Source organism: Borostomias antarcticus, assembly GCF_949987555.1.
Source record: "Borostomias antarcticus genome assembly, chromosome: 3".
Lineage (NCBI taxonomy): Eukaryota > Metazoa > Chordata > Actinopteri > Stomiiformes > Stomiidae > Borostomias > Borostomias antarcticus.
The window spans coordinates 28,752,923-28,766,468 of record NC_140236.1 but is presented as its reverse complement, the minus strand read 5'-3'; the positions used below and the strand labels follow the sequence as shown (position 1 = coordinate 28,766,468).

At 47.0% G+C, this 13,546-nt stretch overlaps 1 protein-coding gene across 1 annotated transcript in view; it reads right to left on the bottom strand.

Annotated features, from left to right (window-relative positions):
- Nucleotides 1-650: 650 nt before the first annotated feature.
- The window catches only part of LOC311307324 (solute carrier family 22 member 4-like), a gene marked incomplete at both ends in the record, with an annotated part of 29,860 nt that continues 16,964 nt past the window's right edge, over nucleotides 651-13,546 (bottom strand). The window contains 5 exons of the mRNA XM_084436119.1: nucleotides 651-717; nucleotides 1,358-1,493; nucleotides 2,864-2,918; nucleotides 2,960-3,105; nucleotides 3,940-4,154. Of these exons, the coding sequence (XP_084292245.1) occupies nucleotides 651-717; nucleotides 1,358-1,493; nucleotides 2,864-2,918; nucleotides 2,960-3,105; nucleotides 3,940-4,154 (619 nt within the window). The remainder of the gene's footprint in view (nucleotides 718-1,357; nucleotides 1,494-2,863; nucleotides 2,919-2,959; nucleotides 3,106-3,939; nucleotides 4,155-13,546) is intronic.

The following is a 13,546-nucleotide window of genomic DNA, read 5'->3' as shown; positions in this document are numbered from 1 at the left end:
GCTGCAGCCAGGGCCTGGAGGAATGGCCGTTACTAACGCATATACTCTGACCTGATCATGAACATGTGATAGAATGTATAGATGGATAGATATAGATACATAAATACAGTAGATATTATGTCTTTCATCTAGATGATTATGAAAAACTTGAACTGTACCTCAGAAAAGGAACTTTTCACGTCATTTGTAAAGCATGGGACAGGAGAAAAATACCTTTTATGTTTGAATTGTAGTTTGTGTATTATACAGTTTTATTTTCTTGTTCACACAATGCACGATGTTAGTAGTGTCTCAACTAATCAATCAATCAATCAATCAATAAACCAATAAATAAACCAATCAATCAAACAATCAACCAACCAATCAATTAATCAATCAATCAATCAATCAATCAATCAAGTACGCAATCAAGTAAGCAACCAATCAAGTAAGCAACCAATCAACCAATCAACCAATCAACCAACCAATCAACCAATCAATCAATCAATCAATTAATCAATCAATCAAACAACCAATCAATCAACCAATCAATCAAAAAAAGATATACACAGCTATGTGATAGATTCAAACTATCATTCATCGTTGAGCTGCATATTAATTGGGTGGACAGGTTCATGGGCTGTAACGACGTGTGGTTAAGCGGCCAGCTGTCACAATAAGTCTCTGTCACTCCTCTCCTGTGGTGCGTTCATACGGAAGGACGCCTGCCTCTTACACCTGAGAAAATGAAACATATAACAATGACTTGAGACGTGACTTGACTTGAGACTGTGAGAGATACTTACTGTAGGTAACCACACTGCATCCAGTAATATTTCACATATTGTTATTGTGACGTTAGTCTTGTCAGTGATTGAGGTATTCAATAGCCACTGACTCAATAGTCACGCTACAGTCACTGAGGTACAGTTACACAAGCTTGCCAGCAGAGGGCAGGAGAGAGGAGCAGCATTGGTGGCCCTTTAGCACCAGGGTGAAGCTGTCTTTAGGATTGGATCTGTTAGGATTGGATCTCTAACTCTGCAGTGTCCAGTGCTCTGGCCCTTTTAGTAACTGCTGAAGTTAAGAAAGAGGGAAATAGATGGAAGCCATATGACATGAAAATAATGTTAATTTAGAGGCCGCAACAAATACAAAAAATATTTAAAGACTGAAAAGCTATATCATAGTACATGAAATGAAGATGTCTTTTTGTCAATTCTTTTCTGCAGTTAATGCATTTGGCTCTCTACTTTTTGACACTTTCATTTCCTTTCAAACCTTTATTTATACTCGTAAAGCACTGAGGTTTCCCTCATTTACAGTGTTGACGAGTTCACACAGAGACAAGTAACAGCAGAACAAAGGGGACCCTTACCCAGAGAAGCCCTGCATCTGTGCGATGGTGTCGGGCAGGTGTCTACAGTAGCTCTCCGGGAGCAGGAGGCTCATCAGCCCAGACAGGGTGGTCAGGCTGCCCATCAGGATGTAGGGCAGTGACCTGGAATAGCCTCCTGAGTCCCAGCGGCAATCAAGGAGAAGCATCAGATCAGAGAACACAACCATGGATCAACAGAGAGGGGGGGGGGGTGAGACATTATGTTCCAGTCTTAGATTGGAGGGTGGGGTAGAAAAGAAGGGAGAGGTAGAAATAAGGAAGGAAGGAAGTTAGGGTTTTAGGCAGAATACTAGAGTGTCAGGAGAGTGGAAAGTAGGGGTGTGAACGTGTACAAAACACATTTAAGGATTTATCTGAATTTTGAACTCAGGTTTGGTGCTTTTGCGCTGTATAACTGCTAGGGGTCGCTGTAGCCCTCTCTCCCAATAAATTCACTGCAATTAATAATCAGACACAAGTTAATCGTTTTATATACTCTAATAAATGTGTGCCACCCTGGAAGTAACATAGAGATAACCGATGAGCTTCTTAAACCTTCTTAAACTTCTGAGACTTGCTTCCTCAACTATGGGCTGCATGTTGAGGGCGACCATGTCGGTTATCAAGTTGCTGATCATGTCACTCGGTACCTTCAAATGTCCTCCTTGCGAAAGCCAGCATGGTCGTGTGCTGTGAGCCAGATGAACTGTTCCCTGATGTTTCCAACTTGTTTGGGTGTTTCCATTGCAGGTGGTTAACCTTTGACCCTGTGCCATTATAAGCTAACTCTGTCAGGCACAGTGCACACTTAACTTTATTTCAAATGGTAATATTTTATTTATTCAGAAAAACTGCTGTGACTGCTTCTTGCTCCCTGACATGGGGTTTCGGATAGTGATTGTTCCTAAATGGTAATGGTTTTATTTCCGTGTCGGCTACACATGGAGGCAGGAAAGGGGAGGAGGAAGAGGCGGGGCCAGGTTCAGAAGGGGTCAGTTTTATCAGAACAGGGGACAGTGGTGGCACTAGAAGGAAATGGACAGCACTTACTATGTATAGCACTTTACAATGGCCTCTCATTCACCCATACATCCACACACCAATGGTGGCAGCTGCCATGCAAGGTGCTAGCCTGCTCACTGGGAGAAATTCGGGGTTCAACGCCGACTCTGACTCTCTCCCCTGCCTCATGCATTTTTGCACTATACTGACTACTGCACTGTCTCTTTTGTCGGCCAAATGCACTGCTAGTTTTGCACTATGCTTGTATTTTGCACTGTCCTGTCCTGTCCTGTTTTTGCACTGGTCCATTGCTGTGTTGTTGTTGGTTCCACAATGTTGCAAAATCCTATGTATGTCAAGTACAAGTGTCAATAAAAGGATTGTGATTGTGATTGTGAAGAGAGAGAGAGAGATGGAGAGGTGAGGGGAGTGACCGGTTACCCACCCAGGTATATGAGGTAAGGGGCAGAGATGGAGAGGTGAGGGGAGTGACCGGTAACCCACCCAGGTATATGAGGTAGGGGGCAGAGATGGAGAGGTGGGGAGAGTGACCGGTAACCCACCCAGGTAAATGAGGTAGGGGGCACAGATGGCGCCGACCCGGGAGGCCATGGAGCACGTGGCCACGGCCGTGGTCCTCAGCACGGTGGGGTAGAGCTCCGCTGTGTACGCGTACACGATGGCGTACGCCGCCGTCACGCCCAACTTCCCCAGCATCTCCAGCGCCGTGGACAAGCTGCTCAGGCCTGACGGGACAGGGACAGAGGAGGACACAGGTCAGATAGAGAGAGAGATAGAGGGAGATAGATAGATAGATAGATAGATAGATAGATAGATACAGTAGATAGATAGATAGATAGATAGATAGATAGATAGATAGATAGATAGATAGATAGAGACAGACAGACAGACAGACAGACAGACAGACAGACAGACAGACAGATAGATAGATAGATAGATACTGTACATAGATAGATAGATAGATAGATATATAGATAGATACTGTAGATAGATAGATAGATAGATAGATAAATAGATAGATAGATACTGTAGATAGATAGATACTGTAGATAGATAGATAGATAGATAGATAGATAGATAGATAGATAGATAGATAGATAGATAGATAGATAGATAGATAGAGGAGCATGATTTACAGGAGCCTCTAAAAATTAGTGATCCTTTTAACCTCGTTCTCCACTCCGACCATCCCTGCTTGAGTCTTAACTGGAAGTAGAAGCTATAGAGTCTTACCTGGAGGTAGAAGCTATAGAGTCTTACCTGGAAGTAGAAGCTATAGAGTCTTACCTGGAGGTAGAAGCTATAGAGTCTTACCTGGAAGTACTGTATACTGCTACTGTACATTTTAGATCCAATGCATTTAGATTCAAATTTGTACCTCAGGTTACATATTTGCCTACAAAGGGTACAAACTGTACGGCTCCCAATATGTACCCTGTTTAAGGGGGTACAATGGGTGTACCGTTGAGGGCCCTGCCCCAGAGACAAGCCGTTACAAATGTAGTTTATTTATGTATTGTTTATTTATTTTTCTGACCGTGTAGGAGCTTGACGGTTACCTGGGGGTATGAGGTGTACGAAGAGCAGCAGCACTCCTCCCAGGAGGAGAGTGGAGAAGAGGGCGAGGCGGCGGGGGCAGCAGCGGAACAGGAGCCAGGCCAGGAAGTAAGCCGGCACCTCCACGGCTGCGGACAGGAAGCAGTTGAGGTAGGAGCTGCCATGCAGGTTGGACGTGTTCAGAGACAGAGTCAGGTAGGTCATGGACAGAATGTTCCTGGACAGAGATGGGGAGGTACAGGAGTTGGAGGCTGAGTCTGGCAATGAGGCTGGGTCTGAGATTAAGGCTGGGTCTGAGAGTGAGGCTAGGTCTGGAGACTAAGGCTGGGTCTGGGAGTGAGGCTGGGTCTGGGGTCTGAGGCTGGGTCTGGGGTCTGAGGCTGGGTCTGGGGTCTGAGGCTGGGTCTGGAACTAAGGCTGGGTCTGGGGACTGAGGCTGGGTCTGGGGACGAATGCTATGTTCACACATGTGCGCAGCGCAAGTGTGAAGCATTCACGCGCGCACAGGAGTGTTGTTGTTCACACCAGAAACGCATTTCTCAGCACTTGTTGACAGATGCCCAGATGTCCCAGAACCTGCATTTCTATGTTGCTACCACAAGAGCATGTACCGTTTTCGGCCACAGGAGGGCAGCAACAGGCTTAGATAGACAGTGTTCCTTGTTCAGTGGGCAGCAACAGGCTTAGATAGACTGTTCCTTGTTTCAGCAATTCAATGAGTATTTGAGTAAGGCTATTTAGTTTATTTGTGTAAGTATTTCTGTCAGTTATACATTATTAGGGGCCAAGCACAAAGTGCGAAGCCCCTATTGTTATTGATGGTATTATTATTATTATTCTTCCGCCATGGGAGTCAATGGCAGCCTATAGAACGGAGTGGTAACTTTTTACCAAAATTTGCATGATGGTAGAGGATGATGTGCTGAGTCCATGGAGCACGACCCAGATCGATTAGCCAATAGGGGGCGCTATAGCAGCCGACTGAAGTTGCGAACTTTGAACAGGCATATCTCAGGCCCCGTTTGACCTACAGACATGACACTTTGCACACATATGTCTCTCCTCATGATGAACAAATTTGCCTCAAGGACCCATAACTTCCGGTTATATAGATTTTCCGCCATCTTGAATTTTTTGAAAAACGCTTAAAATCTATCTCCTCCTAGAAAGTTTCACCGATTCACATCACGCTCGGTAGACAGAATCTAGGGAGTAATATCTAAAGTTCCATCTTGGCACATTTTGGAAAAGTTGAATGAAACAGAAACTATGAGCCAATGAAGATTGCAGAGGGCGTGGCTTTGCATGGCTTTTTACATAAAGGGGTATATTTTCTGAAGGGTTGTACAGAACACCATACATATTTTCAAGGATGTTCGCACATATAAACCGAGGCTAGCCCTGCATTATGGGCTCGATCAAACCCAATGGGGGCGCTAGAGAGCTCATTTCCCGTTTAGGCCTAACCGCCAGGCTGATTTTTCTGAAACTTTTTACACTCGTACCAGAGCATATGTTGAGGGATCTTGTGAAATAGGAAGCAGATTGGCCACAGGGTGGCGCTATAACAAGCCAAAATGCTTAAAAGTGGCTAAAACGGAATCGATTGCTGTGGCGCCCCCTGTGGCCAAATGGGTTTTGTAATGGTTGTATGGGTAGATCATCTCATGTTCTACAACTTACTCATTGGACTCTTAATTATTAGATGTAAATTTGATGTCGATATAAGCATTTTAGTGAAAAGCCAGCCATCACTCTCTCAAAGACATATGACAGGCATATCTCATGCCCCGTTTGACATAGAGTCATGCGACTTTGCCGACATATGTGTGTCCTCACGATGAACAAATTTGCCTCAAGAACCTATAACATCCGGTTATGGAAATTATCCGCTATTTTGCAAATTTGGAAAAATGCTTAAAATCTATCTCCTCCTAGAAAGTTTGACCGATTCACATGCCGCTTGGTACACACAATGTCAGGAGCAATATCTAAAGTTCCATCTCGAGACATTTTGGAAAAGTTGCAAAAAAAAGAAATGATTAGCCAATGAAGTTTGCAGAGGGCGTGGCATTTTACATAAAGTGGTATAATTTCTGAAGGGTTGTACAGAACACCACAAATTATTGCAAGCACGTCCTCACATATACCCTGAAGCTATCCATGCATTATTGGCCCGATCAACTCAAATGGGGGCGCTAGAGAGCTAATTTCCTGTTCAGGCCTAACCGCTTGGATGGTATTTCCGAAAACAGATATAGTAGTACCAGAGCATATCTTGAGGTAACAGAAGAAATATGAAGCAGTTAGGCCAAAGGGTGGCGCTATAACGAGCCAAAATTCTTAAAAGTGGCTTAAATGCAATTGATTGCTGTAGCGCCCCCCGTGGCTAACTGGGGTTGATAATGCTTATATGGGTAGCTGATGGCATGCTCTACAACTTACTAATTGATGTTTATATAAGCATTGTTGTGCAAAGGGACCCCCTTGCACTTTCATTGTATTTTCATTGCTAGAATTAAACCAATGTGTCGTCTCTTCTTATATGAAGAATGTGCTTGTTTAACTGAAATAATCAAGATCACTACAATTGAATGCATATGGACTCCACTTTAGTTTGACAGTAGTCATTCAGGTCAATTGGATGGAAATGTAGACCTTCAATTACATAGCCTACTTACACCAAATGTATGGGTAGGAGAGGGGCATTCTTCTGAAAACTGTGAGGTTAAGAGAGAAACAAGAATTGTGAGTGTTGTTCACAGATTGCTGAATTGTCAATCTATCCCTGCAGTGAGACCTGATGGTAAAGGTGGGTCTCCCAGGCAGATGGAAGGCCTGGAGAATGGCCATGTGGGATGTCGACATGCAGAGAAATAGGTCCTAAAAATATGTCCCAAAATAGAAGAAATGTGTTGAGATGCTTAAAAGGACCTGACACTCACTTGACATCATCAGATTAATTAACTGTGAATGTGGTTGTATGATGATGCTGTTGCATGAATTTAACCTGATGTACCTTGTCAGGTGACAAAGACAGTCACATGCATAGCTCAAATGTGGCTATGGCAGATGCCAGCCATGTTTCTGTTACACAAATTCTATCAGCGTTCATAAAGAATTGACGTGTGTGTACATCTTTAAAGTGTGCTTTAAGACTCTGGATATTGTGTAGAGCCATTATAAATGAACTGGCTTTTGTGGGAGTCTGTGTGAGAGAGGCATTTAGTGTAACATTTGACATAGTTGTATAATGATGATGATGATGATGATCATGGTGATGATGATACTGTTGCATGAATTTGACCTGATTCACCTGGTAAGGCGACATAGATGCTCACATGCATAGCTCCAATGAAGCTATTGCGTGTTTTCCTCGTTGGCTTTGATGCGTTCGTTGCGCTTGGCCCCGTTATTGCTGCTTGCAGCTATATTATTTCTTTATTATTTCAGAGGCCACACACTCACTGTCTGTTTATGTAAGTGAAGAGAATTGAAAGGTCAAATAATGTGTATAAAGGGTTTATAGAGGGGTCCACAGCCCCCGACCCAATATGACGCGAGGGGGCGGAGTCTTGCCACCACGCCACTGTCCACGCCACGGACCCCACAAATCAGCTCCTGAGAGGGCTAGAGAAACACGGTTTTCACCGGTGGTGGCAGGTGCGTGGCCGGGAGAGAGGTACACTGTCCACGACCAGCTCTGACCCGAGGGGGCGGAGTCTTGCCATCACGCCACTATCCACGCCACAGATCCCACAACTCAGCCCCTGAGTAGGCTAGAGACACACTTGTCTTCACCGGTGGGGGCAAGTGGGTAGCCCAGAGAGGGGTCCACAGCCCCCAACCCAATATGACGCGAGGGAGCGGAGTCTTGCCACCACGCCACGGACCCCACAACTCAGCCCTCGAGTGGGCTAGAGACACAGGGTCTTCACTGGTGGGGGCAGGTGGGTGGCCCAGAGAGAGGTACACTGTCCACGACCAGCTCTGACCCGAGGGGGCGGAGTCTCGCCATCACACCACTATCCACGCCAAGGATCCCACAACTCAGCCCCTGAGTGGGCTAGAGACCCACAGTCTTCGCCAGTGGGTGCATGGAGATTGCCCAGAGGTCAGTGTACTGCGCTCACTCAGCTCTGACCCAAGCAGGCGGAGTCTCGCCACCACGCCACTATCCATGCCATGAACTCCACAACTCGGTCCCTGAGCGGGCTAGAGACACATGGTTTTCACCAGTGGGTGTATGGAGATTGCCCGGAAGTAACTGCACTACACCCGAACCGCTCTGACGCGAGGGGGCGGAGTCTCGCCACCACGCCACGGACTCCACGGCCAATGGGCCTAGGATATAGACAATTAACTACCGGTGGAATGGTGGTGGAGCATCCATCGGGGACCCGCTGTAGGTCCGCTAGCCTTGTGTTATATTCCGCCGGAGGTCCGCCAACTCATCCACCGGGGATGCGCTGTAGGTCCGCTAGCCTTGTGTTATCTGGGTTCATCCCTTACCTTTGTCCAGAAACAGAAGTTGAACCAATTGCAGCAAAATAGCTAACGTTACAGTAATCATCAGTGTAACTGCTTTAGCCAGTCTCGCTCTTATTGTGCAGGATTAGAATTGGAAGCATTGATTGATTTATTGGGTAAAATTTATTGGAACTGATGTGTCCAAGCGACAAGACCTATCTTCATTTATTAGACATCATTTCATGTCATTTAAATTCACAGTTATTTCAGTGGCATGACTAGCTTCCGTCCTACCAGTCCTGAACAGAAACAAGCCAGCCACGCACATAAGCCAGGCTGGACCTGGCCTGGTTTTGTTGGTGTCTTTGTAGAGCATGTGCTGGGGATCATACAACTCCCTGTATTTTTCCACTTTGAGGATTAACTTGATGTCGTCGATCATCTTCAAAAATTGCACTAGTGTAGTTGGGGTTCGTCTCTCTCTGTCTCACTTTCATGTGTTTGGTCACCCCAACCCCGCCCCCAACCCCAGCTTTTCTCTCTCATTTAAATTCAAAGGTGCTTTATTGGCATCGGAAGCATACAGGCTACATTGTCAAAGCAAGTGTGAATCCTAAACAACGAATACGTATGCTAGTATACAATTACAGATTTTGGCTACTGAAATCAAATCTTTACTTGACAGAAAAAGGATAGACAGTTTGAAAGCCTATTCTTAATTGCTAGTTATAGTTATAATGTTGTTGACCAATGGAAATAGAGAGGTGAGCATGCACAGTGTGAGAGCGGGAGTTGTGGGATTGATGGTGGAGCTGAATGGAAGTGAATTCGCCTTATTCACTTCAGCTACCATATTGGTCAATCTGACGTAATAGGTCAGGGTTAGGGTTAGGGTTAGGGTTACTATGAGCCATAGTTAGCCGTCAGCTGCATTCAATCCCATGTATTTCCAAACGCGAAAACAACGGCAGTGAAAAACAATCAGAGTCTGGTAATGATGAGTTTGTAACCCCGATAGTGTATTCAGCCTGTTCTTTGGACTATTTTGGTTCTTGAAGTGATGTTTTTACAGTGAACTTTTAACATTGAAGTCAACGGGCACTTCCGCATCCACACCACCAATTACGTCAGACTGACCAATATGGCAGCTGAAGTGAATAAGGCGAATAAAGTGTTGTTGCATTTAGTCAACAGTCTGTTTCACGTCTATGGTCTAGCAAACACGACATGGTGTCAGAAGTGCTGTTGAGTTAAATCAGAACGGACAACATCTACCAGTTCCTGTATCTAATCGGCAGATTTTATGAGTAGTGACGAGGGCGAGCGGGCTAGCGTGCAGCACGGAGAAGGAGCTAGCAGTAGCAAACCTAGCGCGACATTTAGCATTCAGCCGCCAGAGCCTTTTGATTTTTCCAAGCCGCTCGAGTGGACGAAGTCGCAACTTGGCAGCCAACCCCGAAGAGAATCAGGTGAACACTCTGATCTATTGTATGGGAGATGAGGCTGACGATGTTTTTAGAGGCTTGAAGCTTAGCGCGGCAGACCAGCATAAGGGATGGCTTTCAATCGTTCTTTGTAGTGAAGAAGAACATTGTGTATGAAAATGCACGATTTAACATGCGCAAACAGGAAGCAAATGAGACTGTTGATTCAGTCGTCACTGCCCTGTATGCATTGGCAGAGCACTGCAATTATGGACAGTTGCATGATGAGCTCATCAGGGATAGGTTAGTAGTAGGGCTGGCAGACTCACGGCTCTCAGAACACATGCAAATGGAAAAGGACTTAGACCTCGAAAAAGCCATCAATATGGCAAGACAATCAGAGGAGATCAAAAAGCAGCAAAGCACACTGAGTGACAGCAGTAGTGCAGTTCAGATGGATGTCAGCTCTGTGGACAGAGTGTTTAAAGGCAAACTAAAGGAAAAGCCTAAACCTAACAAATCCAAGAGCTATGGAGCAAGGTCACACAGCAGTCAGAGCAGCTCCCAGTGCTACAAATGTGGTGGCGCGCCACACCCCAAACTGGAGTGTCCCGCCAATGAGGTGAAGTGCCATTCCTGTGGGAAAATAGGTCACTACCAGCGAGTGTACCTTGCAGGTAAAGCTGTGCATGGTATTGAGGAAGAGGAAGACAGCTTCTTCCTCGGCTCTGTGATGTCAGATGCTGATCCATGGACTGTACAGATAGAAGTGATGGACAAACATGTCACCTTCAAGGTCGATACTGGAGCTGATGTCACTGTTGTGTCACGGGCTGTTTTTGACAACATGTTTTCCAACATACAGCCACCTGTTCTCCAGAAAGCGGAGAAACCTTTGTTCGGCCCAGGACGGATTCCACTGGATGTGGCGGGGTTCACCAAGCTGCAGCTGAGGAGAGGAGGCAAGCTGACCACAGAGAAGGTCTACGTGGTGAAAAACCTGAGCACGCCTTTGCTGGGGAGGCCAGCCATCGTAGCCCTTGGCTTACTCAACCGCGTCAACAGCATCGACATGGAGACCCTCAAGACAAGTTACCCCAAGCTGTGCAGTGGCCTAGGTGAGGTACAACAACCGTACGCTATAAAACTTAAACCGGATGCTGTGCCATTTTCCTTGAAAACCCCCAAGAGGATTCCGCTGCCGATGATGGGGAAAGTTAAAGAAGAGCTCCAGCGCATGGAGAGCCTGGGCGTCATCAGCCGTGTGGAGGAGCCGACCGACTGGTGCGCCGGCATGGTGGTCGTCCCCAAGAAGGATGGTAAATCTGTGCGTTTGTGTGTGGATCTGACTGGCTTGAACGAGTATGTATGCAGAGAAAAGTACATTCTGCCGTCTATAGAGCAGAGCCTCGGAACCCTTGCTGGAGCAAGGTGTTCAGCAAACTGGATGTGAACATGGGGTTTTGGCAGGTTCCGCTTGCAGAAAACTCAGCCAAGTATACTACGTTCATTACCACATTCGGACGGTTTCACTTTAACCGTCTTCCCTTTGGAATCGCCTCAGCACCTGAACATTTCCATTGCATGATGGCGGAGGTTATAGAGGGTCTGGAAGGTGTGATCTGCCACATTGACGACCTGCTGGTGTGGGGGCGGGACCAAGAAGAGCACGATGCTCATCTCCAGGCCGTGCTACAAAGGCTGGAAAAGGCCGGCATCACCCTGAACGTGGACAAATGTGAACTCTCCAAGAGTGAGGTGGTCTTCCTGGGCCAGATCGTCACAGCTACAGGCGTCCGCGCAGACCCAAGGAAGACGGAGGCCATCATGGAGATGAAGGAGCCCACAAATGTCAGCGAGCTGAGGAGCTTTCTTGGACTGGTCAATCAACTGGGAAAGTTCATTCCCCAGTTAGCAGAAAAAGACAAACCGCTCCGTGACCTTCTCTCAAAGAGAAACAGCTGCGTCTGGGATGTGGCATTCGGCTTGGGGGGCATTCTCCCCCAGAGGTGGGGGGAAGAATGGAAGCCCGTGGCTTACGGGGCGCTCACACGCTTGCGTTTGATGCGTCAACATTGACGGATGCCATTCACTTTCAATGGCTGCAGCCGAATGGCATTCTGGTTCCGTTGTTGTCCCGGTGCGTTGCGTTGCCTGCGTTGCTAGCGTCGAAAGTTGAGAAATGTTCAACTTTCAGATGCATTGCTGGAGCTGCCGACCAATCAGATGTCTTGACGGAGAAAGACGTCATCGCAAGGCGGGATTTTCACATTTTTCGATACCAAGATGGAGGACAATCGCTGTTTGTTTGCAGAATAGGATGTACCCAATACCTGCGGGCACGACGTTCACGTTGCCTCAACCACAATGCATAGAGGATCGCCACACGTTCGACCAGATTAGCATCCATGACAGCACTAAACGAAAAGCCTGGTGGGTTTTCAAAATAGTGCGCGCTAGCAGGTTCGGAGAATCTACTGGCTGTTGCGAGCGCAGTTTCGGACAATGTGATTGGTTGTTGTTGCGTGCGGCAGACACGCCTTCCGCCATACGTTGACGGACACGCATCAAACGCAAGCGTGTGAGCCCGGTGTTACGCATCACGGTCGTTTACTCCCACTGAACAATGGTACGCGCTGATAGAGAAGGAGGCTCTGGGCCTCACATTGGCCTGCGAACGGTTCCGGGACTTCCTCATAGGAAAACACTTCTGCCTGGAGACCGACCATAAACCCCTTCTCAGTCTACTTGGAGGCCAAGCCCTGGATCTTCTGCCGCCAAGGATCCAGCGCTTCAGGATGCGGTTGATGCACTACTCATACTCCATCATGCATGTCCAAGGAAAGTCACTCTGGACAGCAGACATACTGTCACGCTCACCGGTTACAACATAAAAAAAAAAGGATCTGATGGAGAACACCAATATATACGTGGACTGTGTTATGGAAAACCTACCTGTCAGTCCCACATACATGGAAGCCTGAGGAAGGAGCTAAAAGCTGACAGTGTCTGCTCACGTGTCATGATGCTGTGTACAGACGGATGGCGAGACCACGCAAGACAGGAACCGGTGCTGAAAAGCTACTGGAGAGAGCAAGCTACGCTTACGGTGGAAGACGGCCTACTGCTGAAAGGTACACGGCTGGTAATACCTTCAGCAATGAGGAACGATGTGCTAGCCAAACTACATGAAGGACACCAAGGTGTAGTGAAGTGCAAGGAACGCGCTCGCCAGTCTGTGTGGTGGCCTGGACTCAACCAGCAAGTGAGCGACATGGTGCTCAACTGTAGGACATGCTTTCAGGAGCGACAGAATCCCAGTGAGCCACTCATGCCGTCAGAGTGCCCTGAAAGACCATGGCAGAAGTTGGGGGCTGACCTTTTCATCCTGGGGAACGACATTTACCTGCTCATCGTCGTATGTTGAGATTGCTCAGTTATCTCACACCAGGTCCACTGACGTCATTGTACATCTTAAGTCCATTTTTGCCCGCCATGGCATCCCTGAGGTCCTGATGTCAGATAATGGACCACAGTTTTCTGGTCGAGTCTTCACCTCCTTTGCTGCTGCGTACGGGTTCAGACACATCACCAGCAGCCTGAGGTTTCCGCAGATTAATGGGGAAGCGGAGAGGGCGATCCAGACCATGAAAAACCTCCTGAAAAAGGCAAGCGACCCCTACCTGGCTCTACTCGCCTACAGAGCCACACCTCT